The 13,547-nt window shown below is 44.5% G+C and overlaps 1 protein-coding gene across 3 annotated transcripts in view; it reads right to left on the bottom strand.

Annotated features, from left to right (window-relative positions):
- Positions 1-1,723: 1,723 nt before the first annotated feature.
- Tcf20 (transcription factor 20) overlaps positions 1,724-13,547 on the bottom strand; it is a 50,803-nt gene continuing 38,979 nt past the window's right edge. The window contains exons 3-5 of one of the 3 annotated variants that reach the window (XM_059248065.1): positions 9,173-9,222; positions 8,029-8,151; positions 1,724-3,028 (exon numbers count right to left, since the gene is read on the bottom strand). In XM_059248065.1, the coding sequence (XP_059104048.1) occupies positions 8,068-8,151; positions 9,173-9,222 (134 nt within the window). In that variant the 3' untranslated portion in view covers positions 1,724-3,028; positions 8,029-8,067. The remainder of the gene's footprint in view (positions 3,029-8,028; positions 8,152-9,172; positions 9,223-13,547) is intronic. The other 2 variants (XM_059248066.1, XM_059248067.1) reach the window with 2 other exon arrangements.

The raw sequence follows: 13,547 nt of genomic DNA, 5'->3' as shown, positions 1-13,547 counted from the left end.
AGAAGCTACAACATACCTATCAGCATGGTCAACATAAAGGATAACCCCAGATGCTGGTGAGGATGTAAATCTACAGGAACTCCCATTCATGGATCATGAGAACGTAAAATGGTGTATTCATTTGGAAAGCAGTTGAGCAGTTGCTTACAACAAAACATATCCTTACCACATGATACATTAATCTGAAAACTTATGCCTACACAGGAACCCACACAGTATTTACGGCAGCTCCACTCATAATTGCCCAAATTGGAAGCAATCAAGATGTCCTTTGGCAAACAGTTAACTGGAAAAACTGGGCCTATCTAGACAATGGAGTATTTTTTTGGCAGCAGCAAAGGAATGAGCTGCGTAGCCATAAATACATGAAAAACCATAAATGTGTATCACTAAATTGGAAGCAGCCAATCTGAAATGGCTATATACTGTATGTCTCTAACTATATGACACTCTAGAAAAAGAAAAACTACGAAGATGATAAAAAGATCTGTGGCTGTCAGATTTGGGGAGGAAGGGGAAGAGCAGTTGGCACAGTTGTTTTAGGGTAGCAAACGGTCCTATAAGACACTGTAATGGGGGTACATGGTGTCATTAATTTGTGCAAATCCATAAAGTGTACAAGTGCCAGGAGCAAACCCTGATATAAACTGCAGACATAATGGGTGATTATGACATATCATGTGGGTTCATCACTCACAGCTATTCCAGTGGGGACATCGATAATGGGACAGGCTGCACATATCTGGAGGATGTAGGTACACAGGAGCTTATCTTCCATTCAATACCACAGTCAACCAAAAACTGCTCTTTAAAAATCTATTACAACACACATGCACTGACCTTAGAAACTGCAGAAGCTGAGAGGCACAGTCACTAAGGCATTGCAGACATCAGGAACTGTCATCAAGGGGAACTGAGCCGGGCCACTGCCCACCTCAGAGACGTTTCCGAATCCAGGTTAAGGAAAGATGTAGAACAATCATAACTGAAGCTGTGCTCAGGCATCATCAGCAAGTGGAAAGGGAACCAAAGGACAAAAGGCAAAGTAACAAACATCTGCTGCAGGAAAGTATTTTCCTCAAGATACGTATTTTTCAAGTTTTATGACTTTGTCCTTGACACTACAAGTCTATCAATTGCATTTTAACTGTGTTAATCCAGGTTACCAACGGGTGATGCCAACCAGCTCAAAAGCTGCCGTTTCCATTCAGGCCTTGCCCAGCTGCCCGCACATGGCCCCGTGGCTGATGTAGCACACCACCGCTCACACTCACACCACCATCCAGGCAGGTGAGATGAGAAATGGACCACACTGCAGGACACAGCCATTAAAGCAAAATTAACCTGCCATTTCTGCAGCCCCAAATTGATGAGCACACTAGAACTCATTTATAATTGCTTACTTCCAACTCAAAACAGCATTTCCAATATTTCTTCTGTTCTCTTTGAAAAAAAGTCCATTAACACTGCATTATACTTTTATAATCCTTCATATTAGTGCTGATTGGGAATATGCCCTCACGTCAACTTCAAAAAGTCAGAATGGCCCCACAAGGGGCAGAAAAGAACCCTGGATTTGTTATCAGGCTCTGCTGCCAAGGACCCTAGCTAGGGAAAAAAGGACTGGTGGTGGCCTGCTGGGGAACCGAGCCAAGGTCCCCTTTGGGAAGCTGATCCTGGAGAAAGAAGACACACATTCACTTAGAGTAAATGAAAAAGGACACAAGGTTAAAATGAAGTTTATTATGTTTTTGATTTTTTTTTGATTTTTTTGATTTTTGTTTTTTTAAATAAAACTGTTTGTAAAACAGCTATTTTATCCCCATGGCAGAGTGACCCCTGAAAGATGCACATATCCCTTCTTAAGGCCTTAACAAGATTTTTTTTGTACTTTTTTCTTTTTTTAAAACTCATATATTTAAAAATTATACAATTTACAAAACAAAACAATACAACATAAAGATTCATGTAGCATGGGGCCACACATCTGACAAGCCCCCTTTTCCATTATAAAAATGAAAGAAAGCAATAAAGCATTAAAGCGGGTGGTTCTGGTTAGCTTCACCCACCTACATGGTTCGCACGTTCTCTCCCCGACCTGGCCTGTTTCAGCAGCAGAGGCCTGGGCCTCTGTGGGTTCCATGGATCCTGTGGGTCCCCAGGGGTCCCGGCTACATGGAATGTGTCCAGGAAAGAGGGCGCCAGAGGTAAGCCATTCCTTAAGTATACCTGTTGCTGTGGGGCTACTCTACCTACTTGGTGGGACCACAGTGATCCAGGACACAGCCATGACCTTGGGGCATCTACCAATTCCACCACCAGCCCCCCAAAAAAGAAAAATTAAAAATAAATAAATAGTGTTTCTGGAAAGGAAAAATTTATTTTTGTGTTTAAACATCATTCCCCACTTTTGAAAATGACCATCCCCATTCTGCCCTCCCCCACAAACTTCCCCTGTGAGACAGACTGACAGAGGAAGGTGGCTGTTATTTGTCTGTTCTTTCAGTTCTGGGTCTAGTGTTCACTGAATTGTTGTGAGACAGGCTAAAGATCAAAGCCACACCCCATCCTTTATGAGATGAGTTTGTTCAGTTCAATTTCACATTTAAATTTCATTGTCATTGGAACAAATTTTGAGTTAACTAGATAATTTTAAAATAGAATCAAAAGGGATAGCGCACCTTTCATTTAAACAAAGTCTTTCCAGACTAAAAATAGATTTATATATATATATTTTTTATCCCTCCCTTTTGACCCCCCCTTCCCCATCAGCCCACCCCTCCCCCCTCCCCCATATTGTCACTATGGAGATTGTGTCCATGGAAACAGCCATTCCAACATCTTGTGTCTTTCTTTCCTGTGGTGTCACCAGTTTGAGTGTGATGTGAGAACATAGGAAGGAAGTGCTGGCATGGGCAGGCGCAGTGGGGGTGCAGGGCAGGGCAGGGCAGGGCAGGGTGTGGTTGCACAGCAAGAGGATTCCATTCCATCGTGTGTGTCCACCACCTTCTCATCTCCACAGTCTCACCTGGAAAACAAGCAGAAGACACTGGGTGCTGGGAAGGTCTATATGGTTTCAGCCCAGCTGTGGCAGTAATGGGAGGATGCAGCTTTCAATAAGGATCTTACACTCAGACCTTTCTGTAGATGGCTGCTGATTTTGAACACATCCAAAATCAATGCCAGCACTATCATGTGGCTTTGGACCAAACATGGGGAAAGGCAGCAGTGATTTAAGCTAATGGGTCATGTAATGGAAGGGACCAAAACAGAAGAAGATTCCTTGAACTCCATGGCTGGGTTGTGTTTGTGAGTGTAGTGTGTGAATCTTTGTCAGCATAGTAAGCACCAAGGGCCTGTGGTTGGCTCAGCACCTTGTGGCAAGGCTCAGTCCTCATAAAAGTGGCTGACAGTATCCTGTTGTCACTGAAATGTAGAACACCCATCCAAATTACAAAAAGATCATCCACAACTATGTCTCATTTGTCTCTAGCTGAGTCTGTTCTTCAAGCAAATAAAGAACACTTCTCAGAGCCTCTGATGGTGGGACAGGCCCTGGCCCATTTTCTGGGGCTTACACAGAGCTGGAGCTTTTAATTCTGCTAACTCAGAAACCTGAGGTGCTCAAGGCCCCTGGGTTTCTCTCTTCTACCATTTCAGGTTTCAGAGGTTGTTCTTAAGACCCATGTAGGGCAAATGGATTGTTCAATGGACTCTAGAGTGTCTCATGGTCTGCCTTGTGTGAGAAGGGCTCAGGGCAACAACAGTTTCCAAGGACTTAGTCCAGAAAAGTCACACCAAAAGCCACCGTTGATGGTAAGCCACTCTCATCCTTGCTTTCTGCCAATCACCATACTCTCTGTATCTGTGTCTCTTGGGATTCCTCTTTGTCTCTTCCTCAAGTCTCTCTTGTTCTCACCTCCAACGGATAACCTTCAGGAAAAACCAGGCTTACTGTCTCATACCTGCCTCCACAAAGCTTACCAACAAGCAACAGCTAAGGCTGGTACGTGTGCAGGACCTAAGAATGTGCCACTCATAAACACACATGCACACACCTACCCTTGCTAAAAGCTTTATAAAAAGCCCAGTAAGGACGAAGGCACTTTGCAGAGACAGCAGTGTAATAGAGCCGAAGACTCCAGCCCAGGGAAGACAGGTGTTTTACCATGGCACTAAGGTGCACTCCATCTTCAGGATGAGGGAACTCAAGTTCAGGGGAGTGACACTTGCAGCCCAGGCATGTGGCTAGTTCAATGCAGGACTTGGATTTACAGCTAGCTAATCCTTTGCTAACTAGGTTCCAGAAACTGTGTTTCATTGCATGAGACATGGCTGACAAGAGGTAACAACAACTAGGCTTCAGGTGGGTTTTCTGCCATTCCAACCTGAAGATGGTCAATATTCTCTTTAAATCTCACTGGGCATGTGGCTACCATCTGTAATCATAGCAGTTGAAGGAATAAGGGAAGGGGATCTTGAAAAAGCAAAATGACTATCACTAAGAACGGGGATGTGATAAGGGTAGCTCAGTAGCAGAACTCTTATGTGGAACTCAGCTTCTACCTCCACAACCACAAAACAATTAAGCACCTTGATGCTCAGCAGGTAGAGCACAGGGTTCTCTTTGGACTCCCCTTACCTACCCTGTGGCCTGAACCTGAGAGGGCTTCCTTTGTATCCTTCTCCACCAAACTCTAAGCCTGTCTCCCAACTGCAACAGGCATCACTCAGCTCAACTATGCCAGGATTCAGAGGCAGTCTCTTCTCTGAAGTACATGTGGTCCCTACTTGAAGGGGGATCAAATTCTGATTCAGTATTGATTTACGGTATAGGGGAGATGTGATAGACTAAGGGTCTCCTTTTAGAGGTGTAACCCCAGCAGCACTTCCCTGGAAGAACCTAGGGGTTGGGGTGGCACTCATCATCTGTAGATAGGCTGCATGCTGCTCAGAGGTAGCAGGGAGGATGCCATCCCTTTCTTTCCACGTCTGTTTTGTGCAAGGTATATGGATAGTTGGCATTCCTAGCACCCAGGACAGAACATCATTTCAAATGATGGTTTCTGTTCCCTATCTGCTACATCTCAGGGACCACACATTAGGAAAGCCATGTTCAGGGGTCCTTCTGTCAAAAGACTGTCTAAACCTGCAATGAAGCCAGAGTATCAATTTCTGCTTGTTTGTTTTCCTAGAGGGTTTCTTTGTGTAGCTTTGGCTGTCCTAGAACTAGTTCTGTAGACCAGGCTGTCCTAGAACTAGCTCTGTAGATCAGGCTGGCCCCAAACTCACAGAGATCCACCTGCCTCTGTCTCCCAAGTGCTGGGATTAAAGATGTGCATCAGCACTGCCTGGCGAGTGTAACAATCTTAACATCACAGGCCTACCATGATAGGATACTTTCTTATCCTCAGAAATGGATGGGACATGACCTACTGGGCAAGAAATCAAAGACTTTACCTCACTTACACTCTTAGCCTGGTGGGGACAAGTGTACAAACCTCACATGTTGGAACAACAACTTCTGGTCCCTAGTGCTGGGTATTTTCTGCTAGATAGAGCAGTTGTAGCTATCAGAAACACATAGCTAGGTAGCATGGAGTGGCCTGGTGTACTCTGTACTTGCCACGGCCTTGTCAAATCCTCCTGAATTCATCACTGTTATTTCTTTCTTTACATAGGAAACAGAAGCCTAGAAATACTAAGTAGCTTTAACCTCAGTCACACAGCCCCTTCTCACTATTCTGTGTGAGAAAGTGGGGTATCAGTAGGTCAGGACACATACGCACACTTACTGTCCCTTCTCTGCTTTGTGTAGATCCCCATTAATAGTGACTATCCTGAGCATGAGTGTTCCTTGAAGATAGTGGTTTGTTTCTGTCCCTGACCACTGAGGCTTCAATAATTGTTTGGCCTCTGAAGGACACTTGACTGACCTCAATGTCACAATTGAACAGACAAACCTTGAAAAATTTTTTTCATTGTAGGAAGAATTTACGAAGAGATTATTCCAGATATTAAAACTGGACACAGGGTCTATTAATTTACTCAATAGGTGACTGCTACAAACCTCAACAGACTTGAGGTCCATCTCCACATGGGGGTCAGGAGTCTATTATGGCCAGATACCAGCCCAGGAAGGACAGAGGGAAAACTCACCATTCTGCTTCTAGTCTAGATAGAGCTGGAAGAATCTAAGAATGAGTAGGGATGAAGACCAAGATCCCTAAGAGATGAGTTACCAAGGTCCAGATTTTCTAAAATTCAGGCTGGAATTCAGGACAAAACCATGTTCCAAATGAACCCACTTTTACCTCAACGAAGCCTTCTAAGACACACTTACTTCAGGAATCTATCTCAAGGTCCCCTTAAGAGTTTGACTCCAACCATCAGGGCCAATAGAGAGGCACTTACAGAGACTGCAGAGCCTACTCAGGCACAGTGGCATTTAAGCCCATGAGTCCCACTGAAGGCCAATACAAACAGTTCTCCAAAAACCATATATATCTCCCCACCACTTCGTCCTGAGGGCCACAGCACTGTACCAAGACTTTGTGCAGCTTGTACAGCTCAGCAGGTTCTAGAAATGCAGAGCTGACAATGACTTTTTGTTAGTTCACAGTCTTCTTCTGTTTGGGTCTTGTGCCCTAAGAACAAGTAAAATGGTTCCCATTCCCCTTTCACACTGTGTTCTGCTCCAGGCATTGCCAACCCTACTCCCTGAAGAGGCAGAGGAGAAAACAAACAAACAAACAAACAAACAAACAAAACCCAGCAAAGTACTCAGCATCCCCACCAGGGAGCCCGCACTTGAATCCAGACCTGTCCCACAGTGGGTATAAACAGCCTTCTCTGAAGTTGGTACCTGAACCACCAATTAAACGTTTTCTTAGAAGAGGAAAACCACATACTCTCAGATGAATTCAACTTTTATTCAAATTAACAATGATTTTTCCAGAAAATGGTAAAAACCTCCCAGTTGTAACCAGGGAGAGGGCACACTCCACAGAGAATAGTTCTGTTGTGTCTGGGAGCAGAGAACCCCCATTTAGAAAATGATCCCTCAGAGAATATGCCATACAGCTAGCACCTCTGCCCATGTCATGACACACTTCTGTTCTCTTTGAACCCTACTTTTTTTTTTTTTTTTTTTTTTTTTTTTTCGGTTTTTTGAGACAGGGTTTCTCTGTGTAGCTTTGCACCTTTCCTGGAACTCACTTGGTAGCCCAGGCTGGCCTCGAACTCACAGAGATCCGTCTGGCTCTGCCTCCCGAGTGCTGGGATTAAAGGCGTGCGCCACCACCGCCCGGCGAACCCTACTTTTTTTTATCGCAGAGACAGAGCAGAGCAGAAAGGATGAACCACTGCCAGCACCCGTATCCTCTCAACTGCATTCTCATGGCTGTACAATGACACTCACTACAATCAATTTAATCTCCTGACACTGTTACAAATATAATTAAACTGGATGATAAAATCCACTACATCTCTGAATTTTCCTTCTCTTTATCCTTTTTACAAAAAGGAATTCTTCACAGTACTGAGGTGGGATTACAAATAATAAAATTTTGAGAATATTCTGGGTTTTTTCCCCAAAAGAAAACATAGTATATAAGCCTTACTCAAATTTTTTTTTTTAAGTGACCTCTAGTTAGACTTCTTTAAGACGGCGTCAAGAGTGGGCTGCTGGCAGATGACCCCGCTTGTAGAGCTGTCCTAGAAGCTTTGCCTTTAGGACCAACACCCATGGGCTCATTCCTCACCTCTTCACTAAAGGGCTAACTTCAGGAAAAGTTGTCCTGACTCCAATTGGCAGTGGACAGTTCTGAAGCCTCTACCACCTTCCTGTAGACATTCAGGAAGCTAAATAACAAATGGGAAACGTTTTTTTCCTGGTTTTATTCATCCACATGACTAAATGCTGGTGGTGCAGCCTGTGGCCATAAGAGGCCAGAGGCCAGGACACACATGGAGCTGGGTGAGGAGCTGGGTGAGGAGGTGGTGGGAGCCCAGCAGGCCCCAACTCACCTGTGCTTGCTGTCCATTCCCACGTGCACACTGCCCCCCTCACCCCCGCTCCGACTGCTCTGTGCTGAGGCTGCCTTTCGCGGTCTTGTTCTGCAAGGGGGGGAGAGGGCACGGAAGGGGAGGCTGATGCCGGCCAAAGCCAAGGGGAGACAAGACAAAAGGACAGAACAGAAAATACAGTGTGGGAACCAGGGCGGGTAGCGGTAAGGACAGGAATGGCACATGGAAAAGGAAATAAAAAGCAGAGTCAGTACTGAATGACAAACAGGAGACACCCAGAACTGGGCTTTCTGAGGCAAAATGTGATAAATAAAAATAAAAGAATATTATCTGATCCTAAAATCAACCTCTGAAAAGTACTCTTAAAAGAAAGCGTAAGAATCTGCCAGGACCATTCTGAGAAGTCTTCTATAGATGACTCCTTTTGATTTTTCTGGCCCTATTTGGGGACTGACCACCAGGTGTCAGTGTAACCTTAGCTAGACAGGAGCAAGTGCAGGAGACATGGGCAGCAATGCTCCCCACTCTGACCCTCCCCTCCTTCACCCCATCCTGCCTTCTGTGAAATGAGTTACTTGTCTCATCTTTCCACCTTTCCTGAAAGGAAATGACCATGAAAGCATCACTTAAACACACTGAGAAATGGACCAGTGGCAGCCCATCACCTAAACATTGTTGGGTTGCTTCTACTGCACTACCTGGGAGAGAATGAGAGCATCCCCAAGCCCAGGAGCTGGCTCTATTTCCTAGTCCAAGAAAGGTTTCCATACCAGACCTTGCAGCAGCTCATTATGAATTGATCCATGAATTGGATGGAGTTCTACTAAACTCAAATAGAAAGCAGTAATAGTTTCATTGAGTCTGATCTCCTAATTTCTTGTAATGAACAGACATACCCCTCAAAACACCATACCTCTTCCCATCCTACCATGAAGGGTGTTGGCCTCATGCCCTAGAGATTCCTTCAGCTTTGTGCCTCTCTATCTTCCAAAGGCTAGGAGAAGGCTTCTGCTAGAGGTATATGTTGGGACAGACATGGTCGAAGTCTTCCACTGTTTGGGGCTTTCAATCTTTCAAGGTAAGCTACCCCTATTCTCCAGTTACACAACCAGCCCCACTCTGAGTGCAGAGATGTATGACTCACCTTGTGCTTGGGGCACCTCACCGAGAAGTTCTCCTCATGCAGCAAACAATCTACAAAACAAAGGAGACAGTCAGATGAGCCTATGCATGCTTAACCAAAGCATGGCTATAATGGCTGGACTGACAGGCATGAACCTAAGAGGCCTCAATACTAATAATTTATTTCCTTTCTTACTTCTGGATGTATGTATGCAATACTCTTTATTTATATGAAAAACTGATAGTACTTGTGGAAAAGCCAGATGCCATGGAACACACGCACTTTTTCCCAGCTTTGTTATGTTTAGTGGGTTATCCAGCGAACTGCCAAAGGGTGCTCACAGGGTGGCTGGAGTACAGATCCTATCCTGCTATCTTTCCTCCCTTCACAGATAAAGGATTTCCAGGATCTTTTGATCTGCCTGGACTTCAAGTCACTGAACATTCAAAACGTTAACAATCATTTGGATCTGCACCTTAGACACAATTGTTTTCCTCTTATTCTTTGACCACACTGTAGTTCCTAATAAGAAAACATCAGTGACATCCAAAATAATCTATGGTATTAACATGGTATCAGTCACAAAAAACTAGTATTTTAAAGTGGTTGATGATAAAGGTAAATAACCATGGTATTGTTTGTTATACAAAAATCACTCCAATAACCATGATATACAAATGTGTAACTAAACTTTAAATTTCATATAAAGTTTTTTACACACATTAAAAACAAAGACTGAAATGAAGTCTTCCAAAATCTATCAGTGACTCTCTTGTAGGAAGAAAATAGGTGATTTCCATTAGAATTTTTCCCTCTGTATTTCCAAAATGACAATACTTAACAATCAAAGATAATCTCTAAAATAGTGTTCAGCTAACCCCATAGGATCACTGCAGAGCCTCTTTAAAAATCATCTGAGCCAGCCGGGCGGTGGTGGCGCACGCCTTTAATCCCAGCACTCGGGAGGCAGAGCCAGGCGGATCTCTGTGAGTTCGAGGCCAGCCTGGGCTACCAAGTGAGTCCCAGGAAAGGTGCAAAGCTACACAGAGAAACCCTGTCTCGAAAAATCAAAAATCACCTGAGCCGGGTGGTGGTGGCGCAAGGCTACACAGAGAAACCCTGTCTCGAAAAACAAAAGAAAACAAAAAATCACCTGAAATACAATGACCCCCCGACCCCGCTCTTTTACCTCTATTCAAGAGAGCCCAGTTTTCAAGACAGAACGGTGACCAAGCCTGGCAGCCCGGCTGTCACCTGCATCCCACAGCCCTAGAGATACAAGGAGACACTGCTGACACCATCACACAATCTGCACTCAACACTTCAGAGGGAAAACCAAGTCCCAGGAGGATGATTTTATTCTCTGGAGGAAAAAAAAAAATGACGTATTCCAACTTTTAACATGGTGACAGCATGCCTGATGGCAGCCAAGAATACACGTGCCTTCAGGTAAGCCCAGCTTTCAGGCACAAGGGCAGTGTGGCAGGGCAGATCAATCTAATTAATGAGTTCACTCTGTACATCACAGCTCTGACAGACCGACAGCCAGGTCACTGGTGCAGGAGGGGGTGGCAGATGTTAATAAATATTGATCACACACTCTCAGAGAGCTCTCAGGCACCACAACAAGAGGCAGTCACGGTACTTACCTTATTAAGTTTACTATTTAACCAGTTCAAAATGATATTCGGATTAGCAGCCTATAGCCACAGATTTCAAGTATAATAGTATATAAGAAGCAGAGAACACACAAATGAAAACTTCTCAGGTCTTCGGTATCCTGAACAAATCAGCTAAGATAATCTCGGAGAATTTGGCTCACTTTGGTATTACCTGCCTATGGAGTCTTAGACCACCTCATCTATGGAGTAGGCTATCAGCTTTCTCAGATCAAGGCCCCAAAACTAAGCCAGTTGTCACTAACTTCCAGGCCCCTCCCTCCAGTACGCAACAAGCATAGCAGTAAGTGAAACCACAAGTTCATAGCATGACCAAGACTCCTGCTGCTTCAATCGGCCAGTGAGTTATGAACAGTAGGAGGCAGACAACTGGAGCTCAGGGAAGCATTCTCTCCTCACCTGGAGTCTCCAGCAGCACTGTGCCACCAGTCTCTAGGCCAGTTAAACAGGGCACTTGTGAAGCTTGGCCACCATAACGCTACACGGTTTACAAAACCATTCAGGACAGGGACCATGTCAGCTGCAAAAGGCACCATCAGAAAGGCACAGGTGGGTTCATTCACCCTCAGAGTGACAGAACAGTGTGACCAGCTGTAACAGGCCATTAATAAAATGTTTCCTAAAGTTAGAAAATGTTTTTTTCTGAGTTAAAAGGAAAAAAAAATTCACAAATAAAACAATGTAAATATACATTACTTCTGGAAATAGAATTCTCCTGAAGAAGTCTTAGAATGTGCTCACCTCTGCCCTTACAGCACGCTGTATAGAACAACCAACTGCTCTTTTCTCTTCTCATACAAATCTCATACAAATCTATAATTCATCAGGAACTGTAATTCCATTCCTAGTAGAAGTCAGAACATAGGCAGAAAGCTCAGAAGCTAAAAGGGTACAGGGGATATTACGGCATCCAACCACCCTGGTGCTCCTGAGGTAAATAAGAGCAAAGAGTACAAAGAAGTGCAGTGAAATCCCAACTGAGGACTCCGGCAGGTGCCTAGTCCCCACATGATCAGCCAGTGACAATCACCTAATTTGTTTTTTCTAAGGCCCTGACACAACCTTGCAGTGCACAGGGCCTGGCCAGAATTCCTATAGGGTAGAAACCAAAGCAACAACTCACCAGATTACCACAGAGCTAGAAAAGATTCACAAGGTGGAACAGTCAACAAGATGGCTTCCAGAAACAAATACCACCTCCATACCACCCCTAGGAGAGAACGCTTTCATTACCCTCTAAGCTTAAAGGCCAGGGTGACTTTGCTGAGTGTTTCATAACAAGCTCCATAAAGCTCGGGTGTGCCATCCATACAGAACTCAGCAGAATGAAGATAGTGACCTCAAGGATATGGTAGAAAAAAACGAGAGGGATCTAACATGTCCTTTGGATTCCTTAGTACTAGACACAGTCACCAGCTCAGTTGCAATCTACCTTAGCACTGTCATCCTCATACTCGTTCGTATAGATGGATACTGCAGTCCTGTGGCCACTCCTGGAGCACAAGGAGGGGAATAAATGAATCCTTGGTGCTGCTGATAAGAGTGTGGAAGCCCACAGAAGTTTCCTAGTGAGATCTGAGCTTGCTTTACCAGCAGGGCTGCATAAGTGGATGATTGGACCATGGGCCTGGGTACCAGGTGTTTGGAAGGGTCTACACTTGGCTGTATCTAGCAAGGGGGAGGTCTTCTGCCTCGCCCGGTGGCCCTCTCGAATAAAGTTCTGAGCCCTCCTGAAGCTATCCTGTGTTTCTGTCTTTCCCCTCGTTGGCTAGCCTATCATTCTATCTACAAGTTTCTTACCCCTCTCTCCTCAAGAGTACCCTGGGAAAGGTAGGGGCAGGACCCCTCACAATAGAGCCTGTCCTACAAGAAGCCAGACCCTTGTGTTCTTTCATGTCCCACCCCCAGACTCTGACCCCACTACTCAAACATCAAAGTCTTTAGCAGAGAGTGAAATTTCCAGCTGTGTTTCTTCATGAGAATTAAAGAAAAATCCCCTCCAGGCAAGACTCTTTGCCCACAGTGGAATTATTGAGATACCACAGCCTTATTCCTTGCCTTAAGTGTCATGTTCTTTGTATAAATACATTAAATATTTTCCCAGAATCAGAACTCATGTTATTACTGTACCCTCTATCTGAAGCCAAACTCTCCTCTAACATTAACAACCAACACAAAAAATCTAATGATGGTGTAAGAAATATGGGACTACATTGGGTGGGGGAGTTGCAGGAGTCACAGGACTTCATGAAACATGGAGACACTCCAGCAATGAAAGTTCTTCCAGAGGCATCAAGAGTTCTTTAAACTCTTTGATTTGGCTGCTGGAAGCAAGGCCGAGATGAAAACGTCATGCTGTTCTCCTTACTCCACCAATAAATTAGGGCCTCCTAAACTCAGTGACTTATCTTGATTATGAATAGAAAAATCAGTCAGGGTCAATGAACACCCCTTCCCCTAAATATAAGACATATTATACAGAACAGAACTCTTGAGGAGACTGGAATAAGTACAATATCCATGTCTGCCAAGCAGTGCTTGTACTCTAGATATTGTATTCCAGGTCCCTGCAACTTGGATCATCAAAGACTGAAGTGTCTGCAGCTTATAAAGCTGCATCTCTGATACCAGCTCTGCACTCACAAAGAGCGGAGTACAGCTGTGGCAGCAAAGCTAGAGGAGCAGGAGTCATACCATACCTTTGAACCAGAACCTCT

Source organism: Peromyscus eremicus, chromosome 20 (assembly GCF_949786415.1).
Source record: "Peromyscus eremicus chromosome 20, PerEre_H2_v1, whole genome shotgun sequence".
Classification (NCBI taxonomy): Eukaryota; Metazoa; Chordata; class Mammalia; order Rodentia; family Cricetidae; genus Peromyscus; species Peromyscus eremicus.
This window is presented reverse-complemented; position numbering and strand designations above follow the sequence as displayed.